At 36.8% G+C, this 13,758-nt stretch overlaps 1 protein-coding gene across 1 annotated transcript; it reads left to right on the top strand.

Moving 5' to 3' along the window:
• The first annotated feature begins 8,212 nt into the window (after positions 1-8,212).
• Positions 8,213-11,979, top strand: LOC112058440 (esterase E4-like). Its single transcript, XM_024099284.2, has 3 exons — positions 8,213-8,843; positions 9,459-10,741; positions 11,694-11,979. The coding sequence occupies exons 1-3, from the start codon at positions 8,598-8,600 to the stop codon at positions 11,929-11,931; spliced, it is 1,767 nt and encodes a 588-aa protein (XP_023955052.2). The 5' UTR covers positions 8,213-8,597; the 3' UTR covers positions 11,932-11,979.
• Positions 11,980-13,758: the final 1,779 nt, after the last annotated feature.

Raw genomic sequence — 13,758 nt, 5'->3', positions numbered from 1 at the left:
ACGGAACAAAGAAACCGGTTAAAGGGAAAGAGGTTATACAAACTGTTGTTTTTACATAGCATTGAAAAAAAATATTGGAATTTATAAAGAGAAAAATGTGTTGGCTCTGTGATTTTAAATTTTAATACATATGTTTAAAAAAACATCGATGTATTTTTTTAATGTCCATCCCTAACCCGACTTATTTTTATATAGTAGAGATTTAATACTTAGTGAATAACTGAATAATATTTTCACATTTCAACAACAATACAGAATCGTCGTTTCGCAGTGGGAAATGATACACAATATACCATGAACGTATTTTGACATTAATTTACTTATACCCTTTATAACAACAAACGTTACCGAAGCATAACGGACTAGCAGCGCCATCTAGTAATACATTTTATAACTTAAATTATGATTTTACTTTAATCAAAATTAGACAACAACATTTATAAACACAAAATAATTAACATATTATGATATAATCTATACTAATATTATAAAGAGGTAAAGTTTGTAAGTTTGTAACATTCTTTAAATGGGGTAATCTTCGGAACTACTATTCCGATTTCAAAAATTCTTTCACCAGAAGAATGCTGCATTATCGGGGAGTGCCATATTTTATATAGGTATCATATATATTAGCCGAGTTATCACAGTTTTTATCATACAGGTCGGACCGAAAATCCTCTTAAACAAACTTATTCGCATGCGCTGCCTTAACTATTGTGTAAAATTGAAATTAATGTATAAGTACTTTATGTATCTTTAAAAGTTCTACAAAAAAGTCCGCGACACCATATATCTATCTATCTTCTATATAGATATTTGGTGGCAGATATAGTACCTTTTGTGTTTTAAAAATTATTAATGTTATGTACTTAGGTTTACGTCATTATTTATACAACTAAACTTTAATCCTTATTAAAATAAATTATTTAATAATCACATATTATGGAGATAAGATTTACCCTTTACAGTATGTTAATTAGTTAAATAGATTCGGAGATGATACAAAATTTCTAAAAGACTCAGAAATTCCGCTATATGACCGCCCCGCGCTTTCATTTACGTAGTTCCCGTTCCTGTATGAATATGGGGATCAAACATAGCCTATGACACTCGCGAATAACGTAGCTTTCTATTGGTAAAACAATTTTCCAAATCGGTCCAGTAGATCCAGAGAAACAATACCTACAAATAACAAACTTTACCTCTTTATATTATTAGCATAGAAGTCTCTATTTCCCTTGGTCATCGCACCACTCTCGAAGGGCTGGACCGATTTTGCTAAGGGTAGGAGTAAGATAGAGAAGTTATAGAGTAGGGTAGGGTACGGGTAGGGGACCGTCGGGGTAGGGTAGGGGGTAGGGCTGAGGTAGGGTAGGGGTAGAGGTAAGGTAGGGGTAGGAGGGTAGAGGTACGGGTAGGATAGGGAAGTGGTAGGGTAGGGGTAGGATAGGCGTGAGATAGGGGTACGGGTGGGATAGGGGTAGGAAAGGGATAGGGTAAGGGGAGGGTAGGGGTAGGGTGGCGGTAGGGGTAGGGTAGAGGTAGGGGTTGGGTAGGGTAGGGATAGGGTTGGGGTAGAGGTAGGGTAGGGTAGGGGTAGTAGTAAAGTTGACATCGAATTTTACGCGGACGAAGTCGCGGGCGTCCGCTAGTATAAAAGGCATAATTTAGTATATATAATTATGCCTTTAGAATACAAAATATTAATCAAACTTTATAAAAATAATAGCCCACCCAGTTGCGAGGCTTTTTTTCCTAGTCGTCATAATTGAAAATCCAATAAACCGTGCGTTCGTCACCGCGGCACAGTCGCGAATGTGTTCACCCTACGATCACCCTACGTTCGAGGTGCGTAGGTATAGCTCGCGTTTCGACTTCTAGTAGAGATTATAGAATTAGGAAACACTGACTTCGAAACACTTCCCTTCGAGTTCCATACCCGAATACAGTATAAGAAACGAAGAAGCAAGTTGCTTTGTACGAGTTCTAGGGATGTCAATGACAGGAAACCTACCCGGCGTCTTGCAATGCGATGGTAAAATATAATTATTAGGTAAATTGGTTTGTTATACAAAACCTTTTGGTAATCGGGCAAAAACAACATTAGGTACGTAGGGTGATTGTGGGAACAGTGAGTCACCCTTTTTTCCGAGTCATATATCTCAAAAACCATAAAAGCTATATATGTCAAACTTTAGTGGAAGAAAGGTAAACTAATTGGCTGCGTTTCGGTATACAAATATATGTATTATACTTAATAGTTTTTGAAAAATATATTTTTTTTAAAAAAATGGCTTTTGATCCACTGTGTCCTATATAGTGTATACAGTGAGTCAGTTTTCAGGTCACAGTGGGTCAGTTAGGTGTTTAACCTAAAATAAAAGGTAATATTTTTTTATCTATGTATGAAAACTGTATTTAGACTTTGTTTAATATATTATTAATCCGTTAATATTATGACAAACAGAATTTTTTAAATGTAGTATTCTTAACCAGTCAACCAAAAGTCTTCATATGTAAAATGTCAAAGTAAATGAAGTTCTTCTTCTTTATAAACATAAATATGTATTTGTTAAGTTGGTGGTGTTACGTCCTTCGCCCTGGAGAGCACGTTAAGCCATCGATCACAATATTATATAGAAATAGAAGAACCTCGCAGTTCTAATTCCCATAGGAAAAAGGTGATAATATAAAGCCTATTTTACTCCCTGATAATGTAGCTTTCTATTGAAAGAATTTTTCAAATCGGTCTAGTAGTTTGTGAGTTTATTTATTACCTACGAAAATACAAATATTTCCACTTTAAAATATGAGTTTAGAATATAGATTATTTCAATAGGTCCACAGTGGGTCGACTCACTGTGCCCACTTTGGAAACGACTCACTGTGTACTACTCACGCCATTTTAATTTAACGACGCAATAACAGAATACTTCACTGAGGAAGCTAGCTCAATTTACTATCAAATGAGACCTTAATAAGTACTTAAAACATAAAAACTTTAACTAACTTCTAACATTTGCAACTATGGAAGAAATAAAAATTAAAACTTATGTATTTTTTGTACTTTTGCAGTCACAAAACACAAACTAATTCCTGTACCGTTTAAAACGCTTCCTAGCGATCCACTGGCAAGCTTGGCGTGAATCATGTTGGAACGCGAATATAATGTGAAAGAGACGCAACTATAGACCGTCTCTTTTTCACCAATATATTGCCGACCCAGTGTTCCCACTTGACCCACTGTAGCCACAATGACCCTATAGGTATATTTTAGATTAAAAAACGATACACTGGATATGTTACAAATTCATATAAGCTCAGCATTTTCAATCAACACGATGACTATTCATTGGCGAGAACAAAACGTCCGCATTGGATACCAAAATGCAATAACGGGCTTTCACGAATTTTTTGCCCGAATGGAACTGGTATTTTCACGCACCAAATGTCTACATCCAACGATCCTATCAATGTGAAACTATTGTAAAAGCGGAGAAATTAAATTCTGCAAAACAAATATATATACAAAATTTATATAAAAAATACAAAATTTATATAAAAAATATTGGTATGGGGTAATAAAAATATAAACAAATATTTTATTTACCCCATACCAATATTTTATAGCTGTAGTTTGTAACGCTGTAAAGGGTAATTAATCTCTAGAGCTACTTCTTTCTTTGAAAAAGATTTCTATTACCAATAGATTGTCATGCTAGGCCTATTTACCTATAAGTGTTATAGGCTATAATTTATCCCCGTATTAACACGGGAATGGAAATTAGGAAGATGAAACCGCGGGGCGTGTGCTAGTGATTTATAATTTACAATTTTATAGTCAAGCCTGATTGTTCCACGAATGCGTCATGCCACAGAAAACGTATGTAGGTACAAGTTGTCATGCTTTGTTTTGCGTTCGGTGCGGTGTAGCTGCAATGAGCGATGGTCAGTTACTAGCATTAGCTGCGGCGCAGTCTACGCTAGGGCAGTGGTGTGCATAAGGTTATTAACTAGAGTATGCACCATGAGTACAAATGGTATAATTCCTTGTCTAACTACATATTATATGGTCGAACGAAGGTTTGTATGGAGTCCTTGGGGTAGGCGGTGCATTTTTGCATATATGAAGGGCTCGCCACTGCGCTAGGCGGTCAAATCAAATCAAATTTATTTATTTACTCGTATATATATTATAACAGTCCTTTGCTGGGCGCAATATAAATTGCATGCCCAACAAAGGACTGCTATAAACTTATATGAGTCTGGTTTTTGTTTATCATTAGATGCCATTTTTCAATTAAATTGATGTTTATTTTAATTTAGATGGACCAAAGATCAAAACAGTGAATAGGATACTGGTAGACTATTTACCATGTTAGCTATATATACAGGATGTCCCGTAAATTGTACAACATACTCTACAGGGGGATAGCTGACACCAAGGCCTACTAAAATAACGAAATATATTAGCCGAAATTTTATGGGTCTTAAGTTTTTTTAGTAGGTCTTGATGTCAGCTTATCACCATGTAAAGTATGTTGTAATATTTACGGGACAGCCTGTATAAGAAAGACAAATAAGGTATGAATTTGTGAGAGCGGCTATCACGTTATGTTATCGGCATATCGGTGCGGTGTGGATGCAATGAGCGATGTCTATAATTGGCTACGCGAAGCCGCGGCATAGCCGGCTAGGGACCGGCGCCGCGACGCCGTCAGTCCGATTAATATTCATTAAAACGGGAACTAATTAAATTTTTCAGCACCGGAATAAATTTATAAAGGCTGGAGTTTCTTTTGTTTGAACATTATTATTAAACATTTTTCCATTTTCGGCTGGTTTCAGTGAGTACCTAATAATTCAGAGGATTGGGGATTAAAGTTTATATTGATGCTATTATACTGCCCTGCGGGTATGTCTGTCCTAATTACAATATTCTTAATAATTTTCATCATCATTAGTTTATTAAAAGTTGTTACTAATCAAATGGATTTTTTTTTGCTGTTGAATAATTCATTAAAACAACTTAACAGCCACAATGTCGTACAAATTGCGTGGTACATTATCTCGTTCCGACGCTCATATTATTTCCTGGTAACTCAGTTAGCTACCAGAATCAAGAATTTTCGTAAATAAAAAAGTTGATCGTTTCATCGAGATGAAGCTACTCACGAAATATTAACTTGATAGTAATCAGTTGTACAAAATATTTTACTGTTCCCTGACTAATTTGTTTACTTTATTTCGCGTTTCTCAATAGGAGGTACATGTTTTCCTCACCTAAGGTTTTGCCGGAAAACTGGATCAGAAAATAGAGAAAAGGAGAAGATTTAGTTTAATATGGCATCGTAGCATAGTGTGTAGGTAGTGACCCTGCTATATGCATCCACGGCCGTGGGTTCGATTCTTTTTTTTTTTTTTATTCTTTTTTTTTTATTCTTTACAAGTTAGCTCTTGACTACAATCTCACCTGATGGTAAGTGATGATGCAGTCTAAGATGGAAACGGGCTAACTTGTTAGGAGGAGGATGAAAATCCACACCCCTTTCGGTTTCTACACGGCATCATACCGGAACGCTAAATCGCTTGGCGGTACGTCTTTGCCGGTAGGGTGGTAACTAGCCACGGCCGAAGCCTCCCACCAGCCAGACCTGGACAAATTAAGAAAATCTCAAACTGCCCAGCCGGGGATCGAACCCAGGACCTCCGTCTTGTAAATCCACCGCGCATACCACTGCGCCATGGAGGCCGTCACAAATCCCACAAATGGAGGTTTTGATAATCTGCTGCAACGTTTTCGTCGTAGCTTAACTTAGCAAACAGACAGACACAGTGATATGATTTCATTGTCGCTCGTAAGTTTTGTTTCCGATGGTTTAGGAAAAGATCTAATATGCATACATTTTTTAGTTTTCGAAGCGTTTGCGATCGTAGAAAGAGAATCGAAGTGCCAATTGGCTACAGGGCTGTACGTTTACTTTGGGGCTAGATAGTGATTGATGTAGTTATACATATATTGCTTAGTATATTTATTTATATAAAAAAAATAATATGTCGCATAATAGATCTTTTCCAAAACCAAGAGATACAAAACTTACGAGCGAAATCATATCACTATGTGTGTCTGTTTGCTAAGTAAAGCTTCGAGGAAACGTTGTGGCAGATTTTTAAAACAAACTTTATATTTTTAGCGTAAAATGCCATGGAAAGCGCCCGCTAAAGCACTCTACATGCCACTTCGCACGACAGGAAATAGGCAATAGATTTCAGTGCGGGAAATATTAAACAAAAGGTAAAAAATCACTAAAGGTCGCCATTGACGGTCAATTATTCTCACGTTCTGAAAATCAAACGGCAGTACCCACGCGGCATACTATACAAGTCATGTACGCAGTGACAAACACACGATCAATTATAGTCGTCGACTACAGAAACGTGAGAATAATTGACAGTTTGTGGCTAGCATAACATGGTACCCAACAGTGCGATGAGGTTAATAATTTTATATTTCCATTTTTGAAGTCCATTGAGCCACCAGCATCCGGTCATGGTCATCATTTCAGCATCTTGAGACCCCAATCTTGACCCTAAAACACAAAGACCCCAATCTTGTCGATCGGCTCTTCGGACTTTCTTAAGATAGCAACAATCCTTTGCGTATCGCGTACTTGTTTGTTTATTTAAGTGAAATTATGTTATTTTTCAAGTTGTTATTTTATTCATGCAACATTTTAATTTAATTAATTAAACAATAAACATTTGTATACCTATTAATGGTGAAACATTGTTACCTAATACATAAGAACATCTTTGTATAACTGAATAAATACTGAATAAATATACTTAAACAATACACATCACTATCTAGCCCCAAAGTAAGCATACAGAGTAGCTTGTGTTATGGGTGCCAAGATAGTTGATATTATAATATTAATATACAATTGTATACTACATATAAATACTTATATAATGTATAAATACAGACAGACACTGGAAAACACCCATGCTCATCACACAAATATTTTCCAGTTGTGGGAATCGAACCCACGGCCGTGGATGCAGAAAGCAGGGTAACTACCCACTGCGCCACGCGGCCGTCGAACTAAATGTAATGTTTCTTGCAAATAAATGATTCTTATTCTCATTCTTCTTAACATGCATTGCATGCCATGCGTTTACCTAGGTAGGTACTTAAAACATTCGTACCAGTTAACATTTGAAACTAAGGCAGGAACAGAGCAAAAACCATTCCTGGAACCCTGGCAGAAATAGTACTTATAGATATGCTATGTTACAAATAGTTGTGTGATATATTAAAGTAGAAGGCATGTTATGTAACTGATACAATATCTAATTAAAACATAATGTTAATGAACATAATAAAGAAATAAACAAGAAAGCGTTATACATTGATATAATACCTACTCGAAGACGCCCGCGACTAGTCCATGAGAAAATCGATGTAAACATTCATTGTACTTACGTGACTATTTTTAGAAGATAAAATGAGTACTAGATAATATAATGAGTGAGCAGTAAAAACTGCATGAAAATCCGTCCTGTAGTCTTGAGTTTATCGTAATCAAACAAAGAGACAGAGTAGATGACGACTATGAGTAAGTAGGCAGGTACCTATATAAATCGACAACAGGCAAATATAAGTACCAAGTTAATAAATCTTTTATTATATCCATAATTTTCATGAAAAAGAAATCGGATCAGATTTAATCTGGAAGCTTGAGTATTTTCCTTGGCTAAATCTATTGCAATTTCCGGTCGATCGAAGTGCCATACGGAGTGCTTGCATTTCAATTTGCTATGGTACCTACCTAAATGAGTTACTCGTAGCTATGTTGATATGCTATAACTACATTATGAGTATATTATTTTGACGACAAGTTAAGTCTCGAACCTCACTGAGAGGAGTATCATACATATTAAGTATTTTCATTTCGTACGTCTATTTTTTGAAAGGACGTACAAGTTGTGTAACTAGGGTCTTCGCTTATTCGACTTTTCTCAATTATGTCAAGATGTCGAGTATTATTTTTGCAGAAGACGAGACAATAATTGCGTTTTATTATTTGGAGCTAGGCATATTCAGAGATGGCACAGGACACTTCAATTATGCACGCACGAAGATTTTCTATCGTCACTTTATTCACTTTATTTATTTAAATAATAATAAATAAATAATAAATAAGCCGTTTATTCCATATCTAAATTTACATATCTAAAATTACGTTTCAAAAGTTGTTAGTAGTCTGTTAGCAAGTTTTCTTAAACTATGTTAGTAATATTAGTTAGTAAGTTCTTATTAAATATAGACCCCTGAAAGGGTAAAGGCCTCCTCCATCTTCTTCCACAACTCCCTGTCTTTGCCAGATTTCATCCATTCGTTTCCGGCTATCTGAATGATATCATCAGCCCACCGTCGGATTGGTCTTCCTACATTTCTTTTTCCTAATGGACCTTTCCATCGTGTTGCTTTACTTATTTGCTGCAGTGTATTTCCTGAAACATTATTATATCATTGGTTATTATATTATCAATTAAATATAAACTAGAGCGTTCGATACATACGTACCCGAGTGATGCTTCACAGGTCAATATTATATCTTTATCTACTAGAGCAATACGCACGTTTTTGTGATATGTTTTCAATAGTGTACGTTGTATTCTCCTGTTTTTGTGCTGTTACTTTATGTGAAAGTGATGAATCGCGACTGGTTCAGTTGGAGCAAGGTCTGGTGCGAGGGTACAAGGACCCCGAGCTAGGAATATACAGCTTTTACGGTATCCCATATGCTAAAGCACCGACAGGGACAGATAGGTTTAAGGTAACTGTCATGTATCATACCATCTCAATGCAGGCAGTGGTCAAGGCCTAACCTCTCTTATTCTGAGAGGATACCCGTGCAAATATGGGTTGTAAATGATGATGATGATGCTTTAGCACGGAATTCTACTGCCGGAATATAGAGAATTATCTCTTACGGACACGGAGCCGTGATAGCCCAGTGGATATGAGGAAACCTGCATACCAGAGAATTATCTTAATTCTCTGCGTGTGTGAAGTCTGCCAATCAGCATTGGGCCAGCGTGGTGGACTATTGGCCTAACCCTTCTCATTCTGAGAGGAGACTCGAGCTCAGCAGTGAGCCGAATACGGGTTGATGACGAATCTCTTACGGATATCTAAAAAACGCATTTTTCGGTCAGTGGTTTCCATGGACTGAAGTCCTGGCATAAATAAAAATCTCTTCTGCTATAACCTAAAGTTTCGTATTACGTGAGGCTTTTATTCACCCACTAAATCCCACACCGTATATGGGCACTGAAAAGATTAGATGCCTCTGTCTCCAATAACGTAAGAAAAGTAGAACTGTAAATGTATTCAATTTAGCAAAATTGTTATTAATTTTGAAATTAAAAAAAGATTTTATGTTTTTTAGGCACCTCTACCTGCTCCGGTATGGTCAGGCACTTTTGAAGCTGTCGACAATGAAACAGTGTGTCCACAAAGAAATTTGATGAACGTACTTCCGCCTTCCTATATAGCTAAAGCGGACTGCCTTATAGCGAACATCTACGTGCCTGATACGAACACCACAAACCTTCCAGTACTTATAATTATTCACGGCGGCGCCTACATAACAGGATTTGGGAATATGTTTACACCGAAGAAAATTACCGATACCAAAAAGGTTATATCAGTTACTTTTAATTATAGACTTGGGCCTTATGGATTTCTATGTTTAGGCACAAAAGATGCTCCTGGAAATGCTGGTATGAAAGACCAAGCTGCATTGATACGCTGGGTTAACAAAAATATTATTAATTTCGGGGGCGATCCTGACAATATTATCGTATCGGGCTTTAGTTCTGGTGCATCTTCAGCAGACTTTTTGATATTATCTAAAATGACAAGAGGATATGTTAAAAAACTTGTACCGGAGAGTGGTAGTGGTATTTCTCCATATAATATACAATTTGATCCCGTAGAAAATGCAAAACAGTACGCCAAATTACTAGGCTTTGATAATGTGGATGATATTGAGGCTTTAGAAAACTTCTATAAAACTATTCCTTACGATTTACTAAATTCGGCAAACGTTATAGCTATACCAAATTCCGAAGCTCTTATGGCACCGTGTATAGAACGAGATGTGGGAGAGGAAAGATTTCTTGATGATAGTCCAACCAATATATTAAAAAGGGGCGATTTCGAAAAGGTTCCTACTTTGTATGGGTTTATCGATTTGGATGGATTGATTCGATTCCGTGAGTTTGACAATTGGAAGAATAAAATGAATAATAAATTTTCCGAGTTTTTGCCAGTTGATTTGAAATTTGAAAATGAAATCGAAAAAGAAAATGTGGCAGAACGAGTAAGACACTTCTACTTCGGGGACAAGCCTGTGGGTGTAGAGACTGTGTTAGGCTTTGTTTACTATTTAACTGATGTTTTATTCGCATGGCCAATTTTGAGATCGGTTAAATATCAAGTTGCATCTGGACATGACCAGATTTACTTGTATGAGTATTTATATTTTGAAGATAGTACACCTTTCATTCAAGGCACCAATGTGAGAGGTGCAAACCATTGCGCTCAGACATTTGCAATTTTAGATGGATACTGGAATGACACAGTTGTTTATGAGAAAGATGTATCAGAAGATATAAAACAACGAAAAGTTTTCATGAAAAGTATATGGTTAAATTTCATGTTAACTGGGTGAGTACTTACCTGTGGTTGTTATATAGATAACTAGCGGACGTTCCTGATTAAGCGTTTTCATGCAAAATCAGCGGATGTCTACTATTAACTACCTCCCTGCCTAATTTCAACTTTGTACGGTCAAGCGGTTTTCAAGATCGGTATTCAGATTTTAATAAATTTAGAAATAAGTAGATACGGAATAAAACTTAATATAGGAGTCCTTTGCGTAATATTTTTGCGCACCATAAATTAATATCGTCGTCGAATCGTATTATACAGTATGTAATTTGTATAGTAAATAGTAGTCTAGAACGGATAGGACGTCACTCGATGTCGTGTTGGTTCGTGCCGACGCTAGGTAGTACGACTTGTTTCGTAAAGAGTATAGGGATTTAGTAAGGGGTAGCGATCAATTGGCGGGAACGACTTGCGATATAAAGCGCTCGTTGTCCGGTCGGCTTCAGTGTGCTCGTGGCGTTCGAGCCGTCCACATTATTTGTTGTATAATTCTCTATGGGTTACTTGGGATAGGCGGGGAGAGTGACGTGAGTGGAAAAGGGGAGTGTTGGTTAACTGTTAAAGACGTCTTTAACCCTACACACAACGTTTACAAGTGCGTGACTCCACTCAAGGTCATTCTCTGACATTCTAGGGTTTTATTTTGGTTACAGTTTGATTTTTTAATTAAGTTGTCCTGACAAATGTTGCGAATATACCATAACCTTTGTTCGACATTGGTTTTTTTATTTTTGTAATCCATTTCTGAGTCTGCTAAAAATAGACTAATAATTTCCATAGCGTTAATCGATAGAGCAACTTTTTAAATAGACTCCCACCCCTCAAAGATTATTTAAATCGATAGTCCTTCTACTGAAAATTATTATTTTCCAATGATATAAGAACGTGAGATGTATGAACCTGTAAGGGGCCGTGAAAATATTCTAATAATGATTAAATTATTTTTCAGGAAACCAATACCCGACGAGGGGTCAGACCTGCCGGCATGGCCACCAGTAGGCTTGGATTTGACCCCCGCTATGTCCATCAATAGAACTTTAGAATTAAAAGGACCTCTAATAAAAGAACGCCGCGAGCTGTGGGAAAATATTTACGAAAAACATTTCCGTCAACCCATACCGCCGACCTTGCCACCCAAATACAGGCACCTTATTGGCGAAAACAATGAATTACATATTTCAAGCTAAGTTGAGGGATTAATAAAAATACACTAACTTATCAGTTTTACAAGTTTTATTTGAAATCTTTTACTGCCTCGTAGGTCGAGTGGTTATTATGTGGTTTCGGATCACGAGGTTCTGGGTTCGAAACCTGGGTTGGGCTATAAGATACTGAGGTCTTTTTTCTCGTCAGGTCTGTTACAAATTCTATAGGGTAGGTACCAGTATAGGAGACTAATACCGTGACCGAAATTACTTCGTGAGGTCATTATTCGTTCGTTATCAACCCATATTCGGCTCACTGCTGAGCTCGAGTCTCCTCTCAGAATGAGTGGGGTTTGGCTAATAGCGGATGCAATGCGGATTTATTTTATTTTAAGAAAATTCTCTGGTATGCAGGTTTCCTCACGATGTTTTCCTTCACCATTTGAGACACGCGATAATTAATTTCTTAAAATCCAGGCAGCAAAATTTCGAAGTGCATGCTCCAGACCAGATTTGAAGGAGGAGGCAGAGGTCATATCCATTGGACTATCACATCAGGAAGTGTAAAAACTATAAATACTTAAATATATAATGTAAGTAAACACAAAAGTATGCGCTCAGTGAAGTAGCTAAATACGGTTCACTTTTTGCGGTGATTGAAAAAAGGTGCGTTGGTATAAAACTTATTAAAATTCACATAAACACGTATGAAGGGCGAAATGCGCTTAAAGCGCCTTGCATCAGAATAATAATTAGATATGACTAGATAACAGGGTCAGCTGGTGCTGATCAGCGAGTCAACTTTATATAACTTGAGCACTTAATCATTATTTTGATAATAAGGTTACTTTATTCATCTTTAATTATATCAACAGCAATTAATTTAATGCAGATTTAATGGTTCCGTAGGCTATTATTATAGGTGTATAGGCTTAATTAAAGAAATTATTATTATCTCTCATTTATTTATTAGTTCTTTTTTTTAATTTTAACAATATAAGTTTAAAATACGAAACACTATTAGAAATTTATAAAAAAAATCCACCCTCCCGGTGTGGGACATTTGAGTGCCCAAGCAACCAGTGGTCAGGGCTCCAGAGTGAGGAACCTCCTCACAATACGCGCCGTCTCAAGAATCACTGCCTTTTGTATCCGACTCTTGATCCAACAGTTAAGCGAAAGCTTCTTAAAGTCTTGGTCGAAGCTTTTCGCTATAAGACCATTGACTGAAACAACTATCGGAACAATAATAGTTGACTCAACATTCCGCTTTGCGATAATCTCGTGAGCAAAGTCCAAGTATTATAATACTTTTTCCTTCTCGGCTTATGGGTTTCTAAATCATTCATTATAATGTACCTACATAATGAAAATTGTTTTATTGTTCACCAGTAGGCATGGCAAGTTTTATGACTTCCCATAGGATAACGTGTATGTTGAGTAGCGAAAATGATTGGCACAAATAAGCACAATTGTTAAGGGATATAATGAGGAACAGAGAGGAAAGGGGAAAAGAGAATAGGGGGAAGAAAGATATAGCTTGGCAACTTCGTTCGTAACACTCCCGATGTTGCACGCGGGGCGGGGGGTGTGTTACGATGAATGAAAAACCCACAACTGATGCACGTCACTTCCCGCATGCACGATTTCACTCCCGAGCAGTTTATCCGCCCGTCACCCGCTTATCATGGGTGATGGGAGTATTATCAATGAACTTACTAGTTTGTAAGTGTGTGGCACTGCAAGACAGTCCAGAGGAGATCGTTTTAGTCCTTGCTAATTGGGTATGCTTTGTCAACAGATAAAAATCCGAAAGAATATTTTCCAAAAAAACGGCAATTGTTAAGAAATACAACAAACACTCACCAA

This window comes from Bicyclus anynana, chromosome 4 (assembly GCF_947172395.1).
Source record: "Bicyclus anynana chromosome 4, ilBicAnyn1.1, whole genome shotgun sequence".
Lineage (NCBI taxonomy): Eukaryota > Metazoa > Arthropoda > Insecta > Lepidoptera > Nymphalidae > Bicyclus > Bicyclus anynana.
The sequence above is the reverse complement of the archived record's forward strand: the minus strand, read 5'-3'. Positions and strand labels throughout refer to the sequence as shown.

Bases quoted from the DNA above. Each gene is read 5' to 3' on its own strand.
- LOC112058440 (XM_024099284.2), top strand. From the start codon at position 8,598: ATGCTTCACAGGTCAATATTATATCTTTATCTACTAGAGCAATACGCA. The intron at 8,844-9,458 runs GTAACTGTCATG...TATGTTTTTTAG, and splicing joins CAGGGACAGATAGGTTTAAG to GCACCTCTACCTGCTCCGGT. The intron at 10,742-11,693 runs GTGAGTACTTAC...ATTATTTTTCAG, and splicing joins TTAAATTTCATGTTAACTGG to GAAACCAATACCCGACGAGG.